At 34.1% G+C, this 24,546-nt stretch overlaps 4 protein-coding genes across 4 annotated transcripts in view; all 4 read right to left on the reverse strand.

Moving 5' to 3' along the window:
• Nucleotides 1-14,705, reverse strand: part of LOC135845876 (protein sneaky-like) — a 131,098-nt gene extending 116,393 nt beyond the window's left edge. The window contains exons 1-2 of the mRNA XM_065364724.1: nucleotides 14,115-14,705; nucleotides 10,973-13,277 (exon numbers count right to left, since the gene is read on the reverse strand). Coding sequence (XP_065220796.1) covers nucleotides 10,973-11,035 — 63 coding nt within the window. The 5' untranslated portion in view covers nucleotides 11,036-13,277; nucleotides 14,115-14,705. The remainder of the gene's footprint in view (nucleotides 1-10,972; nucleotides 13,278-14,114) is intronic.
• LOC135844898 (speckle-type POZ protein-like) lies at nucleotides 1,283-3,457 on the reverse strand. Its single transcript, XM_065363284.1, has 2 exons — nucleotides 3,263-3,457; nucleotides 1,283-2,829 (listed from the first exon to the last, which is right to left on the reverse strand). The coding sequence occupies exons 1-2, from the start codon at nucleotides 3,344-3,346 to the stop codon at nucleotides 1,747-1,749; spliced, it is 1,167 nt and encodes a 388-aa protein (XP_065219356.1). The 5' UTR covers nucleotides 3,347-3,457; the 3' UTR covers nucleotides 1,283-1,746.
• On the reverse strand, nucleotides 12,399-13,181 carry LOC135845203 (protein roadkill-like). Its single transcript, XM_065363670.1, has one exon. The coding sequence runs from the start codon at nucleotides 13,179-13,181 to the stop codon at nucleotides 12,399-12,401; it is 783 nt and encodes a 260-aa protein (XP_065219742.1).
• Nucleotides 14,706-18,101: 3,396 nt separating the features above from the next.
• On the reverse strand, nucleotides 18,102-22,443 carry LOC135845878 (protein roadkill-like). Its single transcript, XM_065364726.1, has 2 exons — nucleotides 22,289-22,443; nucleotides 18,102-21,852 (listed from the first exon to the last, which is right to left on the reverse strand). Exons 1-2 carry the CDS (start codon nucleotides 22,349-22,351, stop codon nucleotides 20,806-20,808), a joined length of 1,110 nt encoding a protein of 369 aa, XP_065220798.1. The 5' UTR covers nucleotides 22,352-22,443; the 3' UTR covers nucleotides 18,102-20,805.
• Between the last annotated feature and the right edge of the window lie 2,103 nt (nucleotides 22,444-24,546).

A 24,546-nucleotide genomic window follows, 5' to 3' on the forward strand; every position in this document is an offset into this window, starting at 1 on the left:
AATTGTTCAGGGCCACAGGTACAGAACCTATACGTAGTACTTTTCACGAAGTATCAAATTTTTTGAGTCATTTTTGCCGAATTTATGACGATTCTAAGAATGGTGCGTCATCTCACCCGGGTTTACCTTATTGTTAGTTGTCAATGAGATAGCTTACCAAAATATGCATCAAAGTGGAAAAATATTTTTAGAAAATTATCTATTGCATTATTGAATCATTTTTTTTCTGCCTTTCATTCTATAAAACGAATAAAAAGTTGAATTGATCGATTTACCTATGCAAAAAAAAATTCAAAAAATGACCAGTCAATTTTCTAGTCGTTTATGGACATTTTTTCAAGTTTTTGGGTTTATCTAAAAGTTTAGTCCTTCTCACGTGTTATCTTTTTGAAAATTTTCGAAAATTGAATTGTAAGTTTTTTTTAATCAATAGTGAATGCGTGTTTGACAACTTACAACAGGGGTGGTTGTTAGTTGTCACAAAAAAGTACCTCACTAAATCCACCATTAACTATTCATCACATGAACGAAAATTCAATTTAAAAAAAAGAAAACATGCGTAAAGAATCAAGCTTTCAAATGAGCCCAAAACCGCAAAAAAATATTCATAAATGGCTTCAGAAACTTCAAAAAACATTTTTTTTTGACAATTAACCACCCGTGACCCTACATATGTATTTGGTAAGTTTAGGAGTCAGGAAATGGAATACCATTCTGATGAGCGAATAAGGCCACTACAATTCGAAATAGTGATGATTTTCAAGGAAGGGGATCCATAAAATGAATTGGCCAATTATTTAAAGCGCCTACCAAGTACCTACTACCTAGTACCTACCTCCTAAATTGATCCCAAATGAAGAGGACACATGTGGGGGCGGATAAAAAAATAAACGCTTATTTGCGTTCAGCGTCTTTGAAAATATACCTACAAGCATTCCATGATAGCTTGATTTCGACATTTTTGCGTCCTCTTATCCCTTGAAAATTCCTACTTCAAAAACACATTTCGAATTTTGTAACTTGAAGTGATAAGAGATATTTTGGAGCGCAGTGGTGCTAATTTCTTTAATCAATATTTCCACTTTTGAAAAATCGAGAGAAATTGTCAAAAATTTATCAAATTTTTTTTATATTTTTAAATTAGCAAAAATGGTCAAAAAAATTTCCACCTTTTCGTTCCAAAATAATTCTCTAGTTCAAGGGATGATATCTTCTGATGTTGCAAAATTTTTTCATAAAAAACCTTCAGGGAACAATTCATGAAGTTCCCTAGTGAGTTAAAAAATATGAAAATATATTTGAATACAAATCTAAGATATCTTAACTACTATGATAAAGTCCCAACCTGATAAAGAACATAAATAAAAAATAATATGAATCTATTCATGTTCGCAAGATTATTCATTTTCAAATTTCAACGCAAAAGAAAAAGACAATGTCGTCTAAAACACTTTACGGAAGCCACATTCAACTTACTCTCGAACCAAATTATCGCATTCAATTATTTTAGATTTGAAAATTGACTTTATCAAATATGTACCTAATCCAGGTACCTATCTTATCAGATTGATTAAAGTGTTTCCTTAATATCACAATGTTTGTACAAACCAGTACCTACTTAAATTACTTAGGTACAGTTAACTCGCTAAAACTGAAAAATAAAACCACATATCTAAAGAAACGATTACCTAAGTAACTTAATAAGAAAAAAAAGTGATGTTAGCTGCAAAATTTATTCATGGAGCATTAGGTCGTTCTATCGTTTCTGCTACTAAGTCGATGGGCGAAAATCGCACACATTTCTCTGAGCAGCTGATGATTCGATTCAACCAAATTTTTCCAGTCAGTAGTATTCAATACTTGGAAAGAGTTCTCAACAATAAAACTAACCACGTTGGATTTGAATTCATCCACAGGATATTTATCCGCCAAAACCAGCATTTTTGCTGCATTTTCAACCGACAACTCATCGCACATAAACTGCGAGCAAAGTGTCTTCAAACCTTTCAATTCGTATTCATCAGCTGCCACGAATAACCTTTCTGCCATTTCATCCGAATAAATTTCGCATTTTCCCGTGTAAATGTACCGTAGAATTTCATTCATTATTTCTTCATCCGTGTTTGCAATATCTACATAGATTCGTTTATGTACTTTGTCAAAGTCAAAGTATTTAAACTCGCGTGCAAAATGGCCACTACGAGCTGCCAAAATAGCTCTATGAGCGTAATATTCTTTCCCGTTTGATCGTAGTTGTAATTCGACGTCCGCATGTATGGGATCTTTAAGTAATGAATCCAAGTCATTGAACAGATCACATTTGACAATGTTAGGCCCAAGAGAAGTGGTATGTTTACTGCATTCGATGTAATACGATATTCGAATGAAAATAGTTAACGCGCCATTTTTCAGTAACTTATACTGAATATACTTTCTGTCGTCGCCTTCGCAAAATTCTTCCCAACAGATTTCGTTTATGTCAGCGTTGAATTCTTTTACTTCTTCTTTTGATTCCGTCTCTCGGTGTTCATTATCGATAACTGAAGCTTTGAATTTCACAATAGTTTTTTTAAACTCGTCACCACAATTGACCAATTGGAAACGCAAACCAATGTAAGAATGGGTGAAATTTTCTATACCGTGTGGATGTAAACATACCCTCCATTTACTTTTTTGTGTTTTCTTAGTAGGAATATCCGTGCATATTTGTATGCGATTATATCGTACTTCTATAAAATCAGGTTTGGTCCAATTATATCTTATTTCATGAGGAGCTTTAGCATCAGTGTTCCATTGAATCGTGTTTGTATCCGCTTTTGTTGATCGATGCTGAAAAAATGATGAGTATAAGATTTAGAGAGATCAACCGTTCATGTTGATGCCCTCCCCCTAAAAATCTAGTACCTAGTGATTTTCTGCCTTAAATTTTTTGCCAGCTCCAATGAGTGCCCCCCTCCCATGAAAGTTGAAAACTGACCACTAAAGATACTTACTTAAGTATGTGAGAAAGATTGACTGCCCCATTTTGAATTGGTTTTACAAGCATGCAAAATGCAACAGAATGGCTCATCAGAGAGCTTAATACCTTGGTAGACGTATATTTTGCAAACTCAAAATGTTTTTACTCAAAGTGAACCACTTTTCTTGATTTGGGTCAAAATCTGAGATATCTATCTAATCGGCTATAGGCATTGGAATAAAGGCAATATTTGATTCGAATTTTGAATAAAGCTTAAAGTGTATTATACCTGCGTTTACGTACTTGAATCAGAATACAAATGAACGAGAGTAATAACATGACCCCATTTATCCTCAAATGATTCATTTTCAACTCAAAATAAAACATTGATCTAGACCAAATCTCTTCAAAAGAGTACTTAGATAAAATTAAACTAACTTATTTTAGTGTGATTGTACCTACATAAATAGATTCAGTACTTTTAAATTTAATCTTGGACTTTGATGTGGAAACTTTTTTCATCAAGTAAATTATACATATACATGATTTGTCAGATTGATTAAAATATCATTTATCCAAGTACCCTAAGTACGAGTTATTGGATATTCTGTTCATATCTCGAAACTAATTTGCCTTGATGATGAAAATTCAGGAGTGAGTTACTCAGGCGCTCAATTGGACTTTTCGATTTTGGACGAATTTTTGAAAATTCAAGTAGGAAGCTGTTGGATTTATGTCTTATGAATGGTCAACTACTCGAGTCGATTACTCAATGTTTCAAGTTGTTCGAGAGTCTTCAGCATATTTTTGGGTTTTCCGGGTTCAAAAAAATTGCCTTAACGAAAATGTCAAAAATCAGATTCAACATTAATAACGTCAATAAGCCAGAATTTATCGTCTTTGTTACTCTTTGCCATTGATTTGGGAACTTTTAAAAAATCAGCTGGGCAGTGGGCACCTCTACCTATTTTTGTCAGTTCTAATTCAAAATTTTCTTTAACGACCATTCCTGAAAAAAGTTGAAAAATTCATCATTTACCTACAAATGACTTAACGTAAAAAGCTGAAATTCAATTGCTATATTATTTTTGACGTTTTTGATCGCTTTTGATGGAGGTTTACAGGGATTGCACGATATAATTGTAGGAAGAAGAATCTCTCCAAGACAAATTTTGGTCAACAATCTAGAAAATTGAGTAGATAAAATTCAGAAAACCTTAGGAAATTGATCAACACAATAAAGAATTATTTTTTGTAGGTAGGTACCATCTTATAGAATCTTGAATTTTCAAAAAGTTTTCGCTCTTGCTTTACTTGGTGTACCTAAATCATTTTAATTTTTTTACCAAAGTAGTTACGTGCATGAAAAATGTTTGTCTGTACTTTTATCAAAAATGTTAAAGGTGAAAAAATTGTCTTCTGAGATCAAAAATTAAGATGTTTCGCTTCAAGAGAATTGAGAATTTTTGAAAGCTTTTGCCCTTAATTCGCTTGGCTCAAGTTGACCCATATTTTCAAAAAGTTTCGAAATTTTATGAAAATTAGTTAGGTACTTGTACCTACAATTGGAATTTGGAAACGTTAAAGCCATAAAAATCAACTTCTTACACAAAGAATGATGTTTTTATCTATCGAATTATTAATTTTTAAAAATTGTTGAGCTCGTTTGGCTGGTACCGATTTGAACTCAATCGTAAATATTTCCATTAGTTTTTAATGATGCAAAATGAACTTGAGAATAGGTATTTTTGAAATCGAGGATGCCTAAAAAAAAAATCATTTTGATATCTACGCTGCTTCATCAGCATGAAAAATTGTGCTGAGGTAGGGTAGGTAGGTAATTTTCTCAGCATTATAGAAAAAAATATATTATTTTTGGCACCTTTATTGAACAAAATATTCTCCACATCAGAAAAACCTTCTTTCGAGGTTTTGGCATAGCTAATTTACGTGTAATATTCCAGAAGAAAATATTTTTTCCATAACAGGTTTATGTGGTTGAGTAGGACCTAGGGTGAAAAACCCACAATTTTTTTCTTTTCTTGGTGACTTAATGCTTGAAATAAAAATCAGCACTGAATTCGGGTGTGTATAAACCTGTCCTTAAATTACGTAAGTACATTATATGAATAGCGAAAACTAAAAAACAAAACCATATAGGTAAACAAACTGTTACCTATAAGTAACTTAATAATACATAGGTACGTACAAAAATTATGCCAGCTGCAAAATGGTGAGATGGAGTAGGTATATTTGTAGGTTTATATTAGGTTCTATCGTTTCTGCTGCTAAGTTGATGGGCGAAAATTTCACTCATTTCTCTGAATAGCTGATGATTTCTGCGAGCAAAGTGTCTTCAAACCTTTCAATTCGTATTCATCAGCTGCCACGAATAATCTTTCTGCCATTTCGTCCGAATAAATTTCGCATTTTCCCGTGTAAATGTACCGTAGAATTTCATCCATTATTTCTTCATCCTTGTTTGTAATCTTCAAACTGATTTGTTCATGTTTTTTATCGAAGTCTTCAAACAAGCGTGCAAAATGGCCACTACGAGCGGCTAAAATTACTCTATGAACGCAATACTTTTTCCCATTTGATTCCAGTGTTAACTCGACGTCCGCATGTTTGGGATTTTCAAGTAATGAATCCAAATCATCAAATATATCACGTTTGACAATGTCAGGCCCAATAATAGAAGAGGCATGTTCACTGTATTCGATGTAATAAGATATTCGAATATAAATAGTTAATGCGCCATCTTCATCGAGTAAACCATAATAAATGAAGTCTCTGTCGCCGTCGCAAAATTCTTCCCAACAAATATCGTCTGTGTCAGCATTGAGCTCTTTCACTTCTTCCTTTGAATGCTCTTCATGGCGGTTGAACCGGTGATCGATAACTGAAGCTTTGAATTTCACAATAGTTTTTTCATGCACACCGTCATAATTGACCAATTGGAGACGCAAAGCAAGGTTATAACAAGTGTTGTAGTATTCTATACCCAAAGGATGTAAACATACTATCCATTTACTTTTTTGTGTTAACTCAGTTGGAATATCCGTGCATATTCGTAAACTTTCATGTCGTAGATCCCAAAAATCAGGTATGGTAAAATTATATGCTATTTCATTAACAGTTTTAGAATCAGTGTTCCATTGAATCGTGTTAGCATCCGTTTTTGTTTTTTTTTTCGATTTTGGTTTTGATGACCTGCGCATAAACTGCGAGCAAAATGTCTTCAAATCTTCCAATTTGTATTCATCAGCTGCCACCAATAACCTTTCTGCTATTTGGTTTGAAATTTCGCATTTTCCCGTGTAAATGTACCGTAGAATTTCATCCATTATTTCTTGATCCGTGTTGGCAATCTTCACAACGATTTGTTCATGTTTTTTATCGAAGCTTTCAAACAAGCTTGCAAAATGGTCACTACGAGCTGCCAAAATAGCTCCATGAGCGCAATATTTTTTCCCATTTGATTGTAGCGTCAACTCAACGTCCGCATGTTTGGGATCTCCAAGTAATGAACCCAAGTCATCCAATAGATCATATTTGACAACTTCAGGCCCCCCAAAAAAGGTATTTTCAGTGCATACGATGCTATACGATATTCGAATGTAAATAGGTAATGCGTTTCCATACGTATTAAACCTATAAGTACTGAAAAAGTTTACTGCCACTTTGGCTGTAAAATTCTTCCCAACAGATTTCGTTTATATCAGCGTTGAGTTCTTTCACTTCTTCCTTTGAATACTCTTCATCGAAGCGATCGAAAACTGAAGCTTTGAATTTCACGATAGTTTTTTTCAACTCACGATCACGATTCAGCATTTCAAGGCGCAAAGCAACGTAATCATTGTTATATTCTTCTATACCGTGTGGATGTAAACATACTCTCCATTTTCTTGTTTGTGTTTTTTCGGTAGGAATTTGTGTGCATATTTGTAGACGATCATATTGTAGTATATCAGTATAATGAGGTATGGTCCAATTATATATTATTTCATTAGGAGCTTCAGCATCAGTGTTCCATTGAATCAGTGATGGAAAACTGAAACTGAAACTAAAACTGAAACTGGTTAAAAACTTGAACTGAAATGGAGAAACTGAAACTAAAACTGAAACTAGAACTGAAATGAGAAAAACTTAAACTGAAAACTGAAAACTTGAACTGAAAAAAATAAAACTGAAACTAAAAACTGAAAACTTGAACTGAAAAAAATGAAACTGAAACTAAAAACTAAAAACTTGAACTGAAATGTAAAAGTTTTGCCATTCACTGAATTTTGTCGACAAAATCGTCAATCTATTCTCAAAATTCTTATTTTTTTCAAAAATTTTTGCCCTCGCTTCGCTCGGGCCAATTTGAATCTTTTCTTTCCAAAAAAAACATTGATGAAAATGAAATTTAGAAAAAGTTGAAATCAGATTATCAGAAAAACAGAATGGCAAATTCTCTCATTAAAATTGATATTGTTCCACTTTTTGAACTACAAATTATCCAATCTTTTGTCCTCGCTTTGCATGGGTCAACTTGATACTCTTCTCAGAAGTCAGAGTTACAATTTCAAGAAACCTATTGCATTTGAAAAATGTTGAGATCAGAAAAACCAAAAAGAAAAACCTATTTTTTTTTCATTAAAATCGATTGATGTCGTTCTACTTTTTAAATCACAAATTTTCCAAAGCTGAAAACTTTTGCCCTCGCTTCGCTGGGGCCATTCAAGATGGTACTTGGGTCATTCCATGTCAACTCAACCAACGTTTTTGGGTCATGTCCTTCGATTTCGCTCAAATTTTTTTTACAATATCTAGTATCTACCCACCCAGTAAGTAAGAAAGCCGCAATCAGTTTGGTCCCAGCCCCCTCAGGGGGCGGATGGAGGGGTTTCTATTATTTTCAATACTTTGATCAAAACTGATTTCACAGTTCAAAAAAGCATTGAATTTAGAACTTTTTAAGAATTTTGAAATTTTCAAAAGTTGAAAGTTGAACTTTAAATTTGAAAGTTCGAATTTCAAAATGGCGCTGTAAGAGGGAGCTACCATTTAAAATTTTGAAAAAATTACCATAGATGTACATTTTGATACTTTTTCGAAATATTTAGGTTTCGAGATGGCACTCATTGACGGAGGGGGAGCATCCCCACCACCAATTTTGGGTGAAACGTTCGAAAGAAAATCTGGGGTATGTGATATATCGAATTGTATGTTTTCGGCGACGCTGAACACGAATATGACGTCAGATTTTTGATAGAACCCCATCCACGGCCCCCAGCACCTCCTCAAAGGGGGTGAAAGTTCAAAAATGCGTTTTGTTCGTGTGACACGTGGAATAATATGTTTTTTGTGACGCTGAACACGAATATGACGTCAGATTTTTGATTTGACCCGTCCACGGCCCCCTGCACCTCCCCAAAGCGGGTAACCCAAAAAATGGTAACATTCGTGTGACACATGAAATAGTATGTTTTCGATATCGCTGAACACGAATATAGCCATAGTTTTTTTGAATCGACCTCACCTATGGCCCCCAGAACCTCCCCCAATAGGTAAAAGTCCAAAAAAATTGTTGGGGGCCCGTGGATGAGGCCCAATCAAAAATCTGACGTCATATTCGTGTTCATCGTCACCAAAAACATATTATTCCATGTGTCGCATGAACAAAACACTTTTTTGAACTTTTACCCCCTTTGGGGAGGTGCTGGGGGCCGTGAATGGGGTCCTATCAAAAATCTAACCTCATATTCGTGTTCAGCGTCGCCAAAAACATACAATTCGATATATCACATGCCCCAGATTTTCTTTCGAACGTTTCACCCAAAATTGGTGGTGGGGGTGCTCCCCCTCCGTCAACGAGTGCCATCTCGAAACTTAAATATTTCGAAAAAGTATCAAAATGTACATCTATGGAAATTTTTTCAAAATTTTAAATGGTAGCTCCCACTTACAGCACCATTTTGAAATTTGAACTTTCAAATTCAAAGTTCAACTTTCAACTTTTGAAAATTTCAAAATACTTAAAAAGTTTAAAATTTAATGCCCTTTCGAACTGTGAAATCAGTTTTGATCAAAGTATCATAGTTTTGGAGGAATGGGCTGCTGAAGTTGAGTACCTCGAGACAATGTGAAAATAATGGAAGCCCTCCCCCACCCGCCCCCTGAGGGGGCTGGGGCCAAACTGATTGCGGCTTTCTTACTTACTGGGTGGGTAGATATTGTAAAATAAAATTGAGCGAAATCGAAAGACATGACTTTCAAAATCGCCTTTTTTTGGTTGAGTTGACATGGAATGACCCACTTGTAAGTAGGTGTACAAAAAATGCAAATATTTCACTTTTTCTGAACAGAACAGAACTACTGGATTTTCAAAGTTTTTTAATACTATACAGTGCTCACTGCTCAGCATGTTAATCAAAATTTTGATTATTGTGGCAAAATAACAATTTGTTGTCGGCAAACTGGCAAAAGGACGATGCGATCTTCCTCCCAAGTATAGCATAACGTGTCTTTTCTTCGGCCCCTCAGGCCCGGATTTTCTCTGCACAGCCCTGCATATTTATTCATAATTTTTGAGTTTGAAATGTTTGAATTTGAAATTTGAAGTTTTTGTTGCCAAGTAGCAAATTAGATTAATGTACTTATAAAAAAATTCATGAAAGAAAATAATTTTTTTTTTCATTTCCTTTTGAACTTTAAGAAAAATTTTGAAAACTGAAACTGAAATAGAAAACTGAAATGAAAACTTGAACTGAAAAAAGCAAAACTGAAAACTGAAACTAAAAACTTGAACTGAAAAAAGTAAAACTGAAACTTAAAACTGAAAACTTGAACTGAAAAAAATAAAACTGAAACTAAAAACTGAAAACTTGAACTGAAAAAAATAAAACTGAAACTAAAAACTAAAAACTTGAACTGAAATGAAAAAGTTTTGCCATCACTGCATTGAATCGTGTTAGTTTCCGCCTTTGTTGATCGATACTGAAAAAATGACGAGTATTAGGAATCACAGGGTTCATGTTGATGTTTTTCCCCCTAAAAAATATGTACAGGGGTAGGCATAAGTTAGTATTCGCTATCGTTGGTCTAAAATACAGACTTTCTATTTCTTAGTTTTTCGCATATAGCGGACGAACCGTGCGTCCTAGTGAAAATCTGATGAGAGTGGTCTCAAAGAGAATTAAATTCTCTACAACTTTGTTTCTGTGCAATTTTTCTAGGACGCTCGGTTTGTGATCTACGCCTCTGCAAAGTTTAGCCTCTTCTGACTTCCCCCAATTGGGGTAAGTCAGGACAGTTTATATTTTATTCCACTGAGCGAAAGCTACTGTGTCAATCGCGCTCAAATTTTTACCATAGGTTAAGAACCCTTATGGGAACCTACATAATAAATTTGATCCATATTGGTTCATTAGAAGGGGAGTAACAGCTGGTCAAAGTTGAAATTGCAAAAAATCATTCTGACTTGCCCCGGTGCACCTTATTTAAAATGCATTGAAGCTCAAGGAGCTCAATTTGAACATTTATTATAACCCTTTTTTATAATTCGACATACGTTACCATTTACATTCGTTTTTGTTTACGTTTTTCCAAAATAAAGATATTTTTCTGATCAACTTTTTTGTTTATGCAAATCGGAATACTAACTTATGCCTACCCCTGTATTTAGTGATTTTCTAGCTCAAATTTTTTTTCCATCTCCAAAAGGCCCTCCACCCCAATCAAAGTTGAAAACTGACAACCAAAGATACATACGTACTCGTACATAATTATGTGCCGATTTCATTCACTCTACCTACCATTTTGAATTGTTTTTACATATAAGCATGCAAAATGCAACAGAATGGCTCATCAGAGAGGTTGTTTTTCCTCAAAGTGAACCACTTTTTTTGATCTAGGTCAAAATCCGAGATATCTGCCTATTGGCCATAGGCATTAGAATAAAGACAATATGTATTCGATTCGAATTTTAAATAAGCTTAGTGTATACAATAGTACGTAGATACTTACTTGAATCAGAATACAAATGAACGACAGTAATAAAATGACCCGATTTATCCTCAAAAGAATCATTTTCAACTCAAAATGAAACACCGGTCAGGACCAAACTTCTTCAAAAGAAAATAGATAAAATTAAACCAAATTATTTCAGTGTAATTAGGTATTCAGATTTAATGTGCACATTCAAATTTGATTTCAGATTTGTTTGTAGAAACTTTCTTCGTATCAAGTATACTATACATATGACTTATCAGATTGATTAAAATATCATAATTTATTCAAGTACCTTTAGAAAAGTTATCGATAATATGTTCATATCTCGAAACCCGTTCATTAGCATTGATGATAAAAATTCAGGAGGATGGTTACCCAACATATCGCGCCTTATGGGAGTACTAAGGTTACATCTCAAAAAAGTGAAATTTTACACGAGAGTGATTTTCTTTTTTTTTTAAAACTTGTTTCATTATTTTCATCAACTTATAAATTAATTGTGAGGAATGAATAGCACCTCATTTTAAAGATAGGGTATCACGTACCTTCATTTAGCATAAGAACACTTTTTGTGTAAAAATTCAAGCGCTCAATTTGACCTTTTGATTTTGAACAAATTTTTGAAAATTCAAGTAGGAAGATCAGGGATGTAGCTAAGATTTTCTCGTGGTAGGGGGGGCAGAGTTTTAGGAATGAAAAAACGGTAATTAAAGATCATTTTCCGAAAACCTTTCGTGATATGCCATTATTACGTATATGAAAACGATGGTAAAATTATTGTCTGAGTGAAGCAAGAGCGAAAATTTTTTGAAAAACTGGGTTCCTCCAGCAGATTTTTGGGTTTTCTGGGTTCAAAAAGATCGTCATTAGCTTAAATTTATCGTCATTTGTGACTCTTCTCACTGATTTAGGAACAGATCTTAATAATCTGGGTATACCTACCTAGTACCTACCTACCTATTTTTACCAATACCGTCCAAAATCCAGTACCTAGAATCTCAAATAAATACTATTGTGAGCCTTTTTTTCCATAATAGGATTGTAAAGTTTTGTAAGGCTTAGGGCGAAAAACCCACAACTTTTTCCTTTCTTGGAGACGTGGGTCAAAATCATGAGTTTTTTTTGCGATCCACTTTAATGTAAGTACATATAAGCTAATCTTTAAATTACGTAAGTGGATATGTAATTGGCTAAAATTGAAAAACAAAACCACATCTAAAGAAATGATTACCTAGGTAATATGAAAATGATGCTATGCTGTAAAATTTTGTCACGGAGTATTAGGATCTATGATTTTTTATGCTAAGTCGATGGGAGAAAATTTCACACATTTCTTTGAGCAGCAGAGAATTGGGTTCGACCAAATTTTTCCAGTCGATAGTTTTCAATACTTGGAAACAGTTCTCTACAATAAAACTAACCACGTTGGATTTGAATCCATCTAAACGATCACTTTTGCTGCACTGCCACACGAAAACTCATCGCACATAAACTGCGAGCAAAGTGTCTTCAAACCTTCCAATTCGTATTGATTAGCAGCCGACAATAACCTATCTGCTGTTTGGTTTGAAATTTCGCATTCTCCCTTATAAATGTATCGTAGAATTTCATCAATTATTTCTTCATCCGTGTTTGTGACCATTACAGTGATTTGTTCATGTTTCTTATCGACGTCTTCAAACAAGCGTGCAAAATGACCACTACGAGCTGCTAAAATAGCTCTATGAACGAAGTATTTTTTCCCATTTGATTGTAGTGTTAACTCGACGTCCGCGTGTTTGGAATCTTCAAGTAATGAACCGAAGTCATCCAAAAGATCACATTTGACAACGTCAGGCCCATAAAAAGTGCATTCGATGCAATATGATATTCGAATGTAAATAGTTAATGCGCCATCTTCCAGTAACTCAAACCGAATAAGATCTTTGTCTCCGTCGCAAAATTCTTCCCAACAAATTTCGTTCATGTCAGCATTGAGTTCTTTCACTTCTTCTTTAAATATCCTATCTCGGTGGTGTTCGTTATCGATAATGGTAGCTTTGAATTTCACTATAGTTTTTTTAAACTCACCGCCACAATTGACCAATTGAAGACGCAAACCCATGTAATCTTCACGGTCATATTCTATACCCTGAGGATGTAAACATACTCTCCATTTAGTTGTTTGTGTTTTCTTAGTAGGAATTTCCGTGCATATTTGTAGACGAGTATATCGTAGATCCATAAAATTAGGTATGGTCCAATTATATGTTATTTCATTTGGAGCTTTAGCATCAATGTTCCATTGAATCGTGTTAGTATCCGCCTTTGTTGATCGATGCTGAAAAAAATAAATGACGAGTACGAATCAGAGAGTTCAAGTTGATTCCCCCCCTCTAGAAATCTAGTATACATAGATAGTGGTTTTCTAGCTCAATTTTTTCTCCGGCTCCAAAGCTTCTCCCCCACCCCCATCAAAGTTGAAACCTGACAACTGAAGATACATATGAAGAGTGATATTCCAAAACTCGCTTTGTCCATTTTTATCGAAGTGCGTTTTTCAGCGATACCTGGCAGATGAAGTAGTTACTCACATTCCTACATCATCAACCTACCAAAATGAGGTGTTAAACTCACCTAAATAGCCAATTCACTAAATATTTTTAAAAAAATAATCTTCCAAAACGCGCTTTATCCATTTTTATTGAAAATTTTTTCAGCAGTGTTTAGTGGATGAAGTATATACCTACACTCCTACTTCATAAATCCACCCAAATAAAGTGCTAAACTCGCCTAAAAAGCCAATTTACCCTTTTAAAGGGAAACTGTTTTTCCTCTTTCCTGAAAAGTTGTGAAAATGGACAAAGCGAGTTTTGGAATATCACTCTTCATATAAGTACATATGTGCCAATTTGTTTCACTCTGCCATTTTGAATTATTGTTTTGAAGTAAGCAAAATGCAACAAGAATGGCTCATCAGAGAGCTTAGACAATTTAGACATGTTTGTTATACGAGTACAAACGCGAAATGTTTTCACCAAAGTGAATCATATTTTTTGAATTAAGTACTTAGGTCAAAATCTAAGATGACCATCTATCTGCTATCTTATGGACATTAGAATAAAGACAATATTCGATTCAAATTTTAAATATAAGCTCAATGAATATATGTACTCACTTGAATAAGAATACAATTGAACAAGAGCAATAACATCACCTCATTTATCCTCAATAGATTCATTTTCAACTCAAAATAAAACGATCACTTCAAAAGAATGGATAAAATCAAACTAACATATTTTAGAGTTGGTAACTAATTTTACAGATTAAATTTTAATCTTGGATTTGTTTGTGGAAACTTTCTTCATATCAAATATGCTGTACATATGACTTGTTAGATTGATTAAAATACATATTATATTAATCAATTATTCAAGTACCTACCTAAACACAGAGTATTGAATATTCTGTTCATATCTCAAAACGAATTTGTCTTAATGATAAAAATTCTGGAGTTGGTCATCAACTCATACAAAATTTCAGGCGCTCAATTTGACATTTCGATTTTGGGGGAATTTTTAACAAGTTGAGAATTTTCTGAAAACTACCTAGGTAATGCCTACTATTGGAATTTGAAAATGTAAAAGCTATGAAAATAAACTTCTATAGTATGAAGAATGAAGTTTTACTTTTCAAATCGTAATGGGAAAGTAAGACGAGAATGCTATTGGGTTTATTTCTAAGATAAGTTTGAGGGATGGTTAAGGGCAGAATATATTCACAAAGAATAGATGTATCGTTCCTTTTAGTTTTTCTGGATAGCTTACGGGATTCTCTCTCATTCAACTCTACATTAATGTAGTATCACCTAATTGAACTACCAAGTATAGGCTCGACAATACTCAATACTCACAACTGATATATGTATGTACTAGTTAGAGTGTCTACTGTCTATTTAATTGTAGACACTTGCAACAAAATAAGAACTTGGAACTACTATATCTACACTTATATATTTGCGGTAAATTTACAAAAAAATATAGGTACACTTATAACAACACACAGATTAGCTAGATGTAGGTAATTTTAACTAACTGTACCTTAATTAAGAAAATACTATACACATACCACAACAATGATGAAAAGGAATCCGTGTTTGCTAGAGACCTCTTGAAATAGTAACATATATCACAACAATTTAAGGGCTTGATGTAAAAAACATATATCGATCGCAACAATAATTAATAGAATCACATATCACAACATGACACGCACAAAGGGCTCAAGTATTGACCAGGTACACAAAATTACCATCTTTAGTCACCTAGTGCGAGGACTTACATAAGCATAACAGACCAAATTCTCCTTTGTATTTCTTCACTGTAGCTACTTATGCATGCAGTGGCGAGAGAAAGTTCCAGTTTGGGGCATGAAGCCTTGAACTGTTCCATTCACTTTGGGATTTGGCTTAAATGGGAGTTAACACATAGACTAAGGAGGAGAATAATACAGTCACGATCATAGTATCACGTACTGGCACGGATGCTACCTCACAGAATGTTAAATTTTTCAAAGTTTTTGAGCTTTTTTGGTTCGTACAAATTTGAACTCAATTGTGAATATTTTCATGTAAGTTTTTAAAGAATGAAAAATGAAGTTGAGAAAAATATGGTTCCGCCAAAGATGTAGAACCCTTCGCATGCTTATGGACAGCTGAAAAACAGGCTTAATCAATTTTTGAGGTAGATACCTAACCATCTACTTTGTTACATTAAATCGCACCTCGGGAGTAATAAGGTCACATCTCAAAAAAAATTGATTTTGATGTTTTTGCATTTTTGGGGTTTGTATGACCCCCCTCAACCAAAAATTACACTTTGAGTTGGGTACATCATCTAGATCTTGTAAAAAACGCAAACGGCCTAACTCAAAATCTCAACAACATTGCAAGTTGTTTGGAGTTATAAGGGCACATCTCAAAAAACTCCACCCGGTTGGCAAAACGGCATTTTTTAGACAGTGCATCTGAATAGGGATATGACTACATATCAGTCAGAATGTATTTTCTGACTGCCAAAACGGCAATATCTGACTGTGGTTCTGAGTGTGGATCTGACTAGTCAGATCCACGCTCAGATCTCCACTCAGTCTTCTGACGAGTCACCGCCATCTTGGAATTTCAAAAAAATACTTGTTTCTGATTGGTTGATTGTAGTCAGACTGCGAATCTGACTGTCAAAACGGCAATTTCTGACCGCAGAAATGATTAGTCAGATATCACCAGAAATGTGCCAATCGGGCACCTTTTTTGAGCAAATTTCGTACATACAAAGTGCTAACAAATAGTTTTGATTGTTTTGAATGTTTGTCAGTTAGAAATAGTCACAAGGAGTGCATTTTTTATTGGTTTGTACCAAATGGAAAATTTTTTTTAAATTGATCACTTTTCAGAAAAATGAATTTGCACATATCATGAAATTTTAGTTTTTTGAGAAAAACTCAAAAACTAAGCACTTTAGAAAAAAACTAATGACATTATGTCGATTGGAAATTTAATTCTCTACAACTTTGTTATCATGAAATTTTTTTTGGACGCTTCCTTTCGCCTCCACATCAACTTTAATGAAAGGTTATAACTCAAAATGTTTTCCAAACATTGAAATATTTCCTCTTTAAGATTTTATTCTTCAAAGTGTTCTTATGCTAAATGAAGGTAGGATACCAGATCTTTAAACTGAGGTGCTATTGATTTCTCACAATTAATTATAAGTTGATAAAAATAATGAGTCAAGTTTTTTAAAAAAAGAAAATCACTCTCCTGTAAAATTTCACTTTTTTGAGATGTGACCTTATAACTCCCGAGGTGCGATATTAGCTAATCTTTAAATTACGTAAGTAGATATGTAATTGGTTAAAATTGAAAAACAAAACCACATCTAAAGAAATTATTACCTATAATTATAGGTAACATGAAAATGATGCCATGCTGCAAAATTTTGTTACGGAGTAAGTAATTAGGTTCTTATCATTTTTTATGCCAAGTTGATAGGCGAAAATTTCACACATTTCTTTGAACAGCTGAAAATTTTTACTCAACCAAATTTTTCCATTCGGTAGTACTCATTACTTGGACACAGTTCTTAACAATAAAACTAATCACGTTGGATTTGAATTCATCTACACGATATTTATCCGCTAAAACGAGCATTTTTGCTGCATTTTCAACGGACAACTCATCGCACATAAACTGCAAGCAAAGTGTCTTCAAACCTTTCAATTCGAATTTATCAGCTGCCACGTATAACCTACTGCTATTTGGTTTGAAATTTCACATTTTCCCGTGTAAATGTACCGCAGAATTTCATCCATTATTTCTTCATCCTTGTTTGTAATTGTAATCTTCACAGTGATTTATTGTTCATGTTTTTTCTTGAAGTCTTCAAACAAGCGTGCAAAAAGGTCACCACGAGCTGCCAAAATAGCTCTATGAGCGTAATATTTTTTCCCATTTGATTTTAGTGTCAACTCGACGTCCGCATGTTTAGGATCTTCAAGTAATGAACCCAAGTCATCCAATAGATCACATTTGACAACGTCAGGCCCCCCCCAAAAAATGTATTTTTAGTGCATACGATGCAATACGATATTCGAATGTAAGTAGTTAATGGCCCTGTCCATTCAGACACACATAGGTACTGAATAGGATTTCCGTCTATTTGGCTGTAGAATTATTCCCAACAAATTTCGTTTATATCAGCATTGAGTTCTTTCACTTCTTCCTTTGACCACTCTCGATCGTCGTGATCGATAACTGAAGCTTTGAATTTCACGATTGTTTTTTTCAACTCGCTACCACGATTGACCAATTGAAGACGCAAACCAACGTACCCATTTTTGTAATTTTCTATACCCATTGGATGTAAACATACTCTCCATTTACTTGTTTGGAGGCCCTCTATCAAAGGTGAAAACTGACAACTAGAGATACATATACAAACGTGCAAATTTGACTCAATCTGTAATTTTGAATTGTTTTTATAAGCATGCAAAATGCAACAGAATGGCTCATCAGATAGGTAGCTCAAACGTATTGGTGCAAACTCAAAATAGTTTTCCTCGAAAAGGATCATGTTTTTTCAGACTATGTCAAAATCTTTCGGCTATAGGCATCGGAATAAAACTATATTCGATTCGAATTTTAAATATGCTCAGTGTACACTTACTTCAATTAGAATACAACTGAACAAGAGTAATAACATAACGCTATTTTGTCCTCAAAAGATTCATTTTCAACTCAAAATAAAACGGATGGTCTTGACCAAATCACTTCAAAAAAATAGATAAAATCAAATCAACTTATTTTAGTCTGATTATTCAGATTTAATATGTAACTTACATTCAAATTTAATTTCAGATTTGTTTGTGGAAGCTTTCTTATTCATATCAAGTATGATATACACATGACTTTGTCAGATTGATTAAAATATCATAAAGTTATTGAATATGTTCATATCTCGAAACTCATCGGCATTGATGATAAAAATTCAGGAGGTAAGTTACCCAACTCATGCGAAATTTTAGGCGTTCAATTGGACTTTTTAATTTCGGACAAATTTTTGAAAATTCAAGTGGAAAGGTTGGTGGTGGGATTTTCTCAGGAAAGGAGGGGGAAACCAGAGTTTTAGGAATGAAAAAACGGAGATTAGAGATGATTTTCCGAAAACCTTTCGGACGTGCCATTATTAGGTATATGAAAATGATGGTAAAATTACTGCTTGAGTTAAGCGATTGGCAAGAGCGAAATTTTTTTGGAAAAATGGGTTCAAAAAACGAAAAACGTCAATTTTTGCATGTTTTGTTTTAAATTTTTGTTCTCAAGTTAGGGAGTGATGGCTCAGCTCCTTCGCCTTCCTTGGGTACGCCATGAAGCTGTTTAATTTATGCCCCATAATCAACTATGTATTACTACTCAAATCAATTGGTCGGAGTTTCAAGTAGTTCGGGAGCCTCCAGCAGATTTCTGGGTTTTCTGGGTTCAAAAAAAAATTGTCAAAAAATCAAATTCAGCATTTACACTAATTAGCTTAAATTTATCGTCATTGTGAGTTGTGACTCTTTCCATTGATTTGGGAACAGATCTTAATAATCTGGGTATACCTACCTACCTATGTTTACCAATTCCAATTTGAAATTTTCTTCAACGATAATTTTTGGAAAAAGGTGATGAATTTATCACCTTACAAAAGCATCAACGAATCAACGTAAAAAGCTGAACGACTGGGCCTATTTTTCCATACTTAATAAGGTTTGTGAAGTTTAGTAAGTAGATATATACCTAATTGGCTAAAATTGAAAGACAAAACCACATCTAAAGAAATTATTACCTACCCTCATAGAAAATCACTACTAGCGTCATTACTAAAAAAAAACACTAGTAACTTTTTCGGCAAGTAGTGTCACTACTACTGACAGACGTTACTAATGACTAGTAACGTTTGTCAATAGTAGTGACACGCGCAAATTTGCGCATTTTGCACTGAAAATCATGGCAAAATCATGTTAATGGCAGCTATTTACTCGTAGACCCTCCTAGAACAACGAATTCTCCCCAAAAAAATTTTGAAAATCAAAAAGAAATCCATGCCTGGGGTGGGGTTCGAACCTGCAATCTCTAACTCTCTAGTCACCTGCCTAACCAACTAGGCCACTGGGGAAGTTAGAAGATGAGGTGTTTGAAACATTTATATGCACTTTTTAGCACTCTGGACTTTAAAAAATTTCAAGTTTGATGATTTTTTACAAAATTAAAACTGAGTTTTTGGTGTCGTGTTGATATTTCTAGATAAAAATTAAATGGATATCATACACTCGTATTCGATATTTCTTTGCGAAAATGGACCCTTCCTCGTCCCCTTACCCTCGTCCCCCCCGAGGGGGCTGGTACCTCGAAATTTTTTTTTTCATTTTTTGACTGGAATTTAGGCTTTATTCGCAAAAATGGACTTTTTTCCGTTCCTCTCCCCTCCTCTCCCCCTCCGAGGGGGCTGGTACCTAGATTTTTTTTTCATTTTTCGACTGGAATTTAGACTTTATTTGCAAAAATCATGGACTTTTTTCCGTTCCTCTCCCCTCCCCTCCTTTTCCGAATTTTAAAAATATAAATGGGGCCCGAGCAACTGAGCAAGCCATGACAAAAGCTCTTGACAATTGACAATTCTTCATTTTTTCAGGATATAATTATTTCTATATGCAAAAAATTGAAATGTTAAATGATTGTTTCCAGATATTTGGTGAAAAAAAGGGAGTTTTAGATTGAGAATTTCTGGTAGTTTGACTGAAATGCAGCAGAGGACCCTTCTTAAAAAAAATTCAAGTAAAAAAATCGCATTATTTGTGATGTGAGAAGTCAATTTTGCAAAAAAACATGGTTTTTGGGAATTCTTTAATTTTCATTTTTCACTAATTGTAGGTACCTGCCATAGCTGTTAGTAGCGTCAGTTTAATCGTTACTAGTGTCGGCTTGGTCATTAGTAGCGTTAAATCATTCACTAGTAATGTTGAGACAGTCGCTAGTAGCGCCAAGCTGATCGCTAGTAGCGCCGAGTCAGTCGCTAGGTAGCGTCAAGCTGGTCGCTAGTAGTGTCGAGCTGATCGCTAGTAGCGTCGAGCTGGTCGCTAGTAGTGTTGAGCTGGTCGCTAGTAGTGTCGAATTGGTCGCTAGTAGTGTCAGTACAGGCGTTAGTAACGTTTTCGGTATCACTAGTAACTTTTTCAGAAACGCTAGTAATTTTTTGAAGTCGCTAGTAGTGATTTTCTATGAGGGTAGGTAACATAAAAATGATGCCATGCTGAAATTTTGTCACAGAGTATTACGGTCTATCATTTTTTATGCTGAGTCGAGGGGTGAAGATTTCACACATTTCTTTGAGCAGCAGAGAATTGGGTTCGACCAAATTTTTCCAGTCGATAGTTTGCAATACTTGGAAAGAGTTCTCAACAATAAAACTAATCACGTTGGATTTGAATTCATCCACGCGATATTTATCCGCTAGAACGAGCATTCTTGCAGCATTTCCAACCGACAACCCATCGCACATGAACTGCGAGCAAAGTGTCTCCAAACCTTCCAATTCGTATTCATCAGCTGCCACGAATAACCTTTCTGCAATTTTGTTTGAAATTTCGCATTTTTCCGTGTAAATGTACCGTAGAATTTCATCCATTATTTCTTCATCCGTGTTTGTAATATTCAAAGTGACTTGTTCGTGTTTTTTATCGAAGTCTTCAAACAAGCGCGCAAAATGGCCACTACGAGCTGCCAAAATAGCTCTATGAACGTAATATTTTTTCCCATTTGATTGCAGTGTCAACTCGACGTCCGCATGTTTGGGATTTTTAAGTAATGAATCCATGTCCAGCCCAAGAGAAGAGGTATGTTTACTGCATTCGATGTAATAATATGATATTTGAATGTAAATAGTTAATGCGCCATCTTCCAGTAACTTATACTGAATAAACTTTCTGTCGTCGTTGCAAAATTCTTCCCAACAAATTTCGTTTATGTCAGCATTGAGTTCTTTCACTTCTTCCTTTGAATACTCTTTATGGCGGTCGTCGCGATCGAAAACTGAAGCTTTGAATTTCACAATAGTTTTTTTATGCACACCGTCAAAATTGACCAATTGGAGACGCAAACCCATGTAATTATGATCTTTATATTCTATACCCTGAAGATGTAAATATACTCTCCATTTACTTGTTTGTGTTTTCTTAGTAGGAATTTCCGTGCATATTTGTAGACGATCATATTGTAGATCCATAAAATTAGGTATGGTCCAATTATATGTTATTTTATTAAGAGCTTTACTATCAGTGTTCCATTGAATCGTATTAGTATCCGCCTTTGTTGATTGATGCTGAAACAATGACGAGTATAGGAATAAGAGAGTTCAAGTTGATGTCCCCCCCCCCCCTTAAAAATCGAGTACATAGATAGTGATATTCTGGCTAAAAAAAATTTCCAGCTCCAAAGCCCTCTCCCCCTCCCCATCCAAGTTGAAAACTTACAACCGAAGATATATAAGAACCCATGTGCTAATTTGTTTCACACTCTGCCATTTTGAATTATTGTTTTGAAGTATGCCAAAATACAAGAAGAATGGCTCATCAGAGAGCTTAGACATACGTATTTGTTATACAAACGCGAAATATTTTCCCCAAAGTGAATCATATTTTTTGAATTAGGTACTTAGGTCAAAATCTAAGATAACTATCTATCTGCTAGCCTATAATAGACATTAGAATAAAGACAATATTTGATTCAAATTTTGAATAGGCTCAATATATACTTACTTGAATAAGAATACAATTGAACAAGAGCAATAACATCATCTCATTTATCCTCAATAGATTCATTTTCAACTCAAAATAAAACGATCACTTCAAAAGAATAGATAAAATTAAACTAACTTATTTTAGAGTAGGTAATTTTACAGATTAAATTTAATCTAAGATTTGTTTGTGGAAACTTTCTTCATATCAACTATCAAGTATGCTATACATATGACTTGTCAGATTGATTAAAATCCATATCATCATTAATTATTCAAGTACCTAAACATGGGTTATTGAATATTCTGTTCATATCTCGAAAAGCATTTATCTTGATGATAAAAATTCTGGAGTTAGCCATCAACTCATACAGAATTTCAGGCGTTCAATTTGACTTTTCGATTTTGGGGTAATTTTTAAAAACAAGTTGAGAATTTTCTGAAAACTAGTTGCCTACTATTGGAATTTGAAAATGTTAAAAGCCATGAAAATAAACGTCTATAGTACGTACGAAGAATTAAGTTTTACTTTTCAAATTGTAATAGGTAAATAAGACAAGAATGCTATTGGGTTTATTTCTAAGATTAGTTCGAGGGGTGGTTAAGATCAGAATATATTCACAAAGAATAGACGTATTGTCCCTTATAGTTTTCCTGGATAGCTTATGGGATTCTCACTCATTCAACTCTACATTAATGTAGTCTCACCTAATTGAACTACCAAGTATAGGCTCGACAATATTCACAACTGATATACCTACTAGTTAGAGTGTCTATTTAATTGTAGGCGCTTGCAACAAAATAAGAACTTTTGGAACTACTATATCTACACTTGTATATTTGCGGTAAATTTATGTACAAATATACACCTTATAACAACACACAAATTAGTTAGATGTAATTTTAACTAACTGTACCTCAATTAAGAAAATAATATGTATACACATACCACAACAATGATGAAAAGGAATCCATGTTTGCGAGAGACCTCTTGAAATAGTAACATAGGTATATATCACAACAATTTAAGGGCTTGATGTGAAAAACATGTATCACAACAATTAATAGAATCACATATCACAACATGACACGCACAAAGGGCTCAAGTATTGATCACGTACACGAAATTACCATCTTTGGTCACCTAGTGCGAGGACTTACATAGGCATAACAAACCGAATTCTCCTTTGTATTTCTTCACCGCAGCTACTTATGCAGTGACGAGAGAAAGTTCCAGTTCGGTGCATGAAGCCTCGAGTTGTTCCAGTCACTTTGGGGTTTTGCTTGAATGGGAGTTAACACATAGACCAAGGAGGAGAATAATATAGTCACAATCATAGTATCACATACTGGCATGGATGCTACCTCACAGGATGTTAAATTTTTTAAAGTTTTTGAGCTTTTTTGGTTTGTACTCATTTGAACTCAATTGTGAATATATTCACATAAGTTTTTAAAGGATGGAAAATGAAGTTGAGAAAAATGGTTCTGCCAAAGATGTAGAACCCCTCGCAAGCTTATGGACAGCTGAAAAACTGGCTTAATCAATTTTTGTGGTAGATACCTAACTATCTACTTGTTAAATTGAATATGCAATTTTTCAATAGAATTTCTAAAATTTGTTTCAAAAAAGTCAATTCCATTGGATGTTTCTATTCAACTTGAAATAAAAAAAATTTATACCAGCAAATCAACATAAAGTTACTCGTAGATAATTATAATGAGTCAATTTTTTTCAAATAAAAAAATTTGGTCAAAAAATCACACCAGTTTGGCTGCATTCAGAAACATCTTGAAATCAAATTTTTAGCACCTCAACCTTTTTCAATACAAATATTTTTAAAATGATAGAGGGAAATTATTAATATTTCTCTATGGAGACTATTTCAGAATATAGATTGGAATCTATCTGAAAAAAACCAACCCACAAAACCAAGAGAAATTTTCTGCTCGTGAGTTATGAATTATGATTTCCTTTATGAATATTTGTCAGTAGGTAAACTTTACAGAAATGGACTATAAAAATATTTTAAATATTGACTCACCGATTTTTTATCCACGTCATCATTTTCTTTCCTCAACTTTTCTATCTCATCTTGACCCAGGACTTCATCTTTTATAGTATTCGAAGCCTGATTCACAGTATCGAGCAAATTTTTAGTTTGATCTGTGTTAGCCTGAAAACATAAAAATGAACTCATGATACGATATAGTTTTGGTTTCTACATTGTATCGTTGTAAAAAAGTTTATTCGCGAAAGGAAAGAATCTCATCCAACTT

This window comes from Planococcus citri, chromosome 4 (assembly GCF_950023065.1).
Source record: "Planococcus citri chromosome 4, ihPlaCitr1.1, whole genome shotgun sequence".
Classification (NCBI taxonomy): Eukaryota; Metazoa; Arthropoda; class Insecta; order Hemiptera; family Pseudococcidae; genus Planococcus; species Planococcus citri.

Coding starts and splice junctions, on each gene's coding strand:
- LOC135845203 (XM_065363670.1), bottom strand. CDS start 13,181: ATGGATCTACGATATACTCGTCTACAAATATGCACGGAAATTCCTACT.
- LOC135844898 (XM_065363284.1), bottom strand. CDS start 3,346: ATGTTTTATTTTGAGTTGAAAATGAATCATTTGAGGATAAATGGGGTC. Junction 2,830..3,262: donor TCATTTGTATTCTGATTCAA/GTACGTAAACGC, acceptor TCATTTTTTCAG/CATCGATCAACAAAAGCGGA.
- LOC135845878 (XM_065364726.1), bottom strand. CDS start 22,351: ATGAATCTATTGAGGATAAATGAGATGATGTTATTGCTCTTGTTCAAT. Junction 21,853..22,288: donor TCAATTGTATTCTTATTCAA/GTAAGTATATAT, acceptor TCATTGTTTCAG/CATCAATCAACAAAGGCGGA.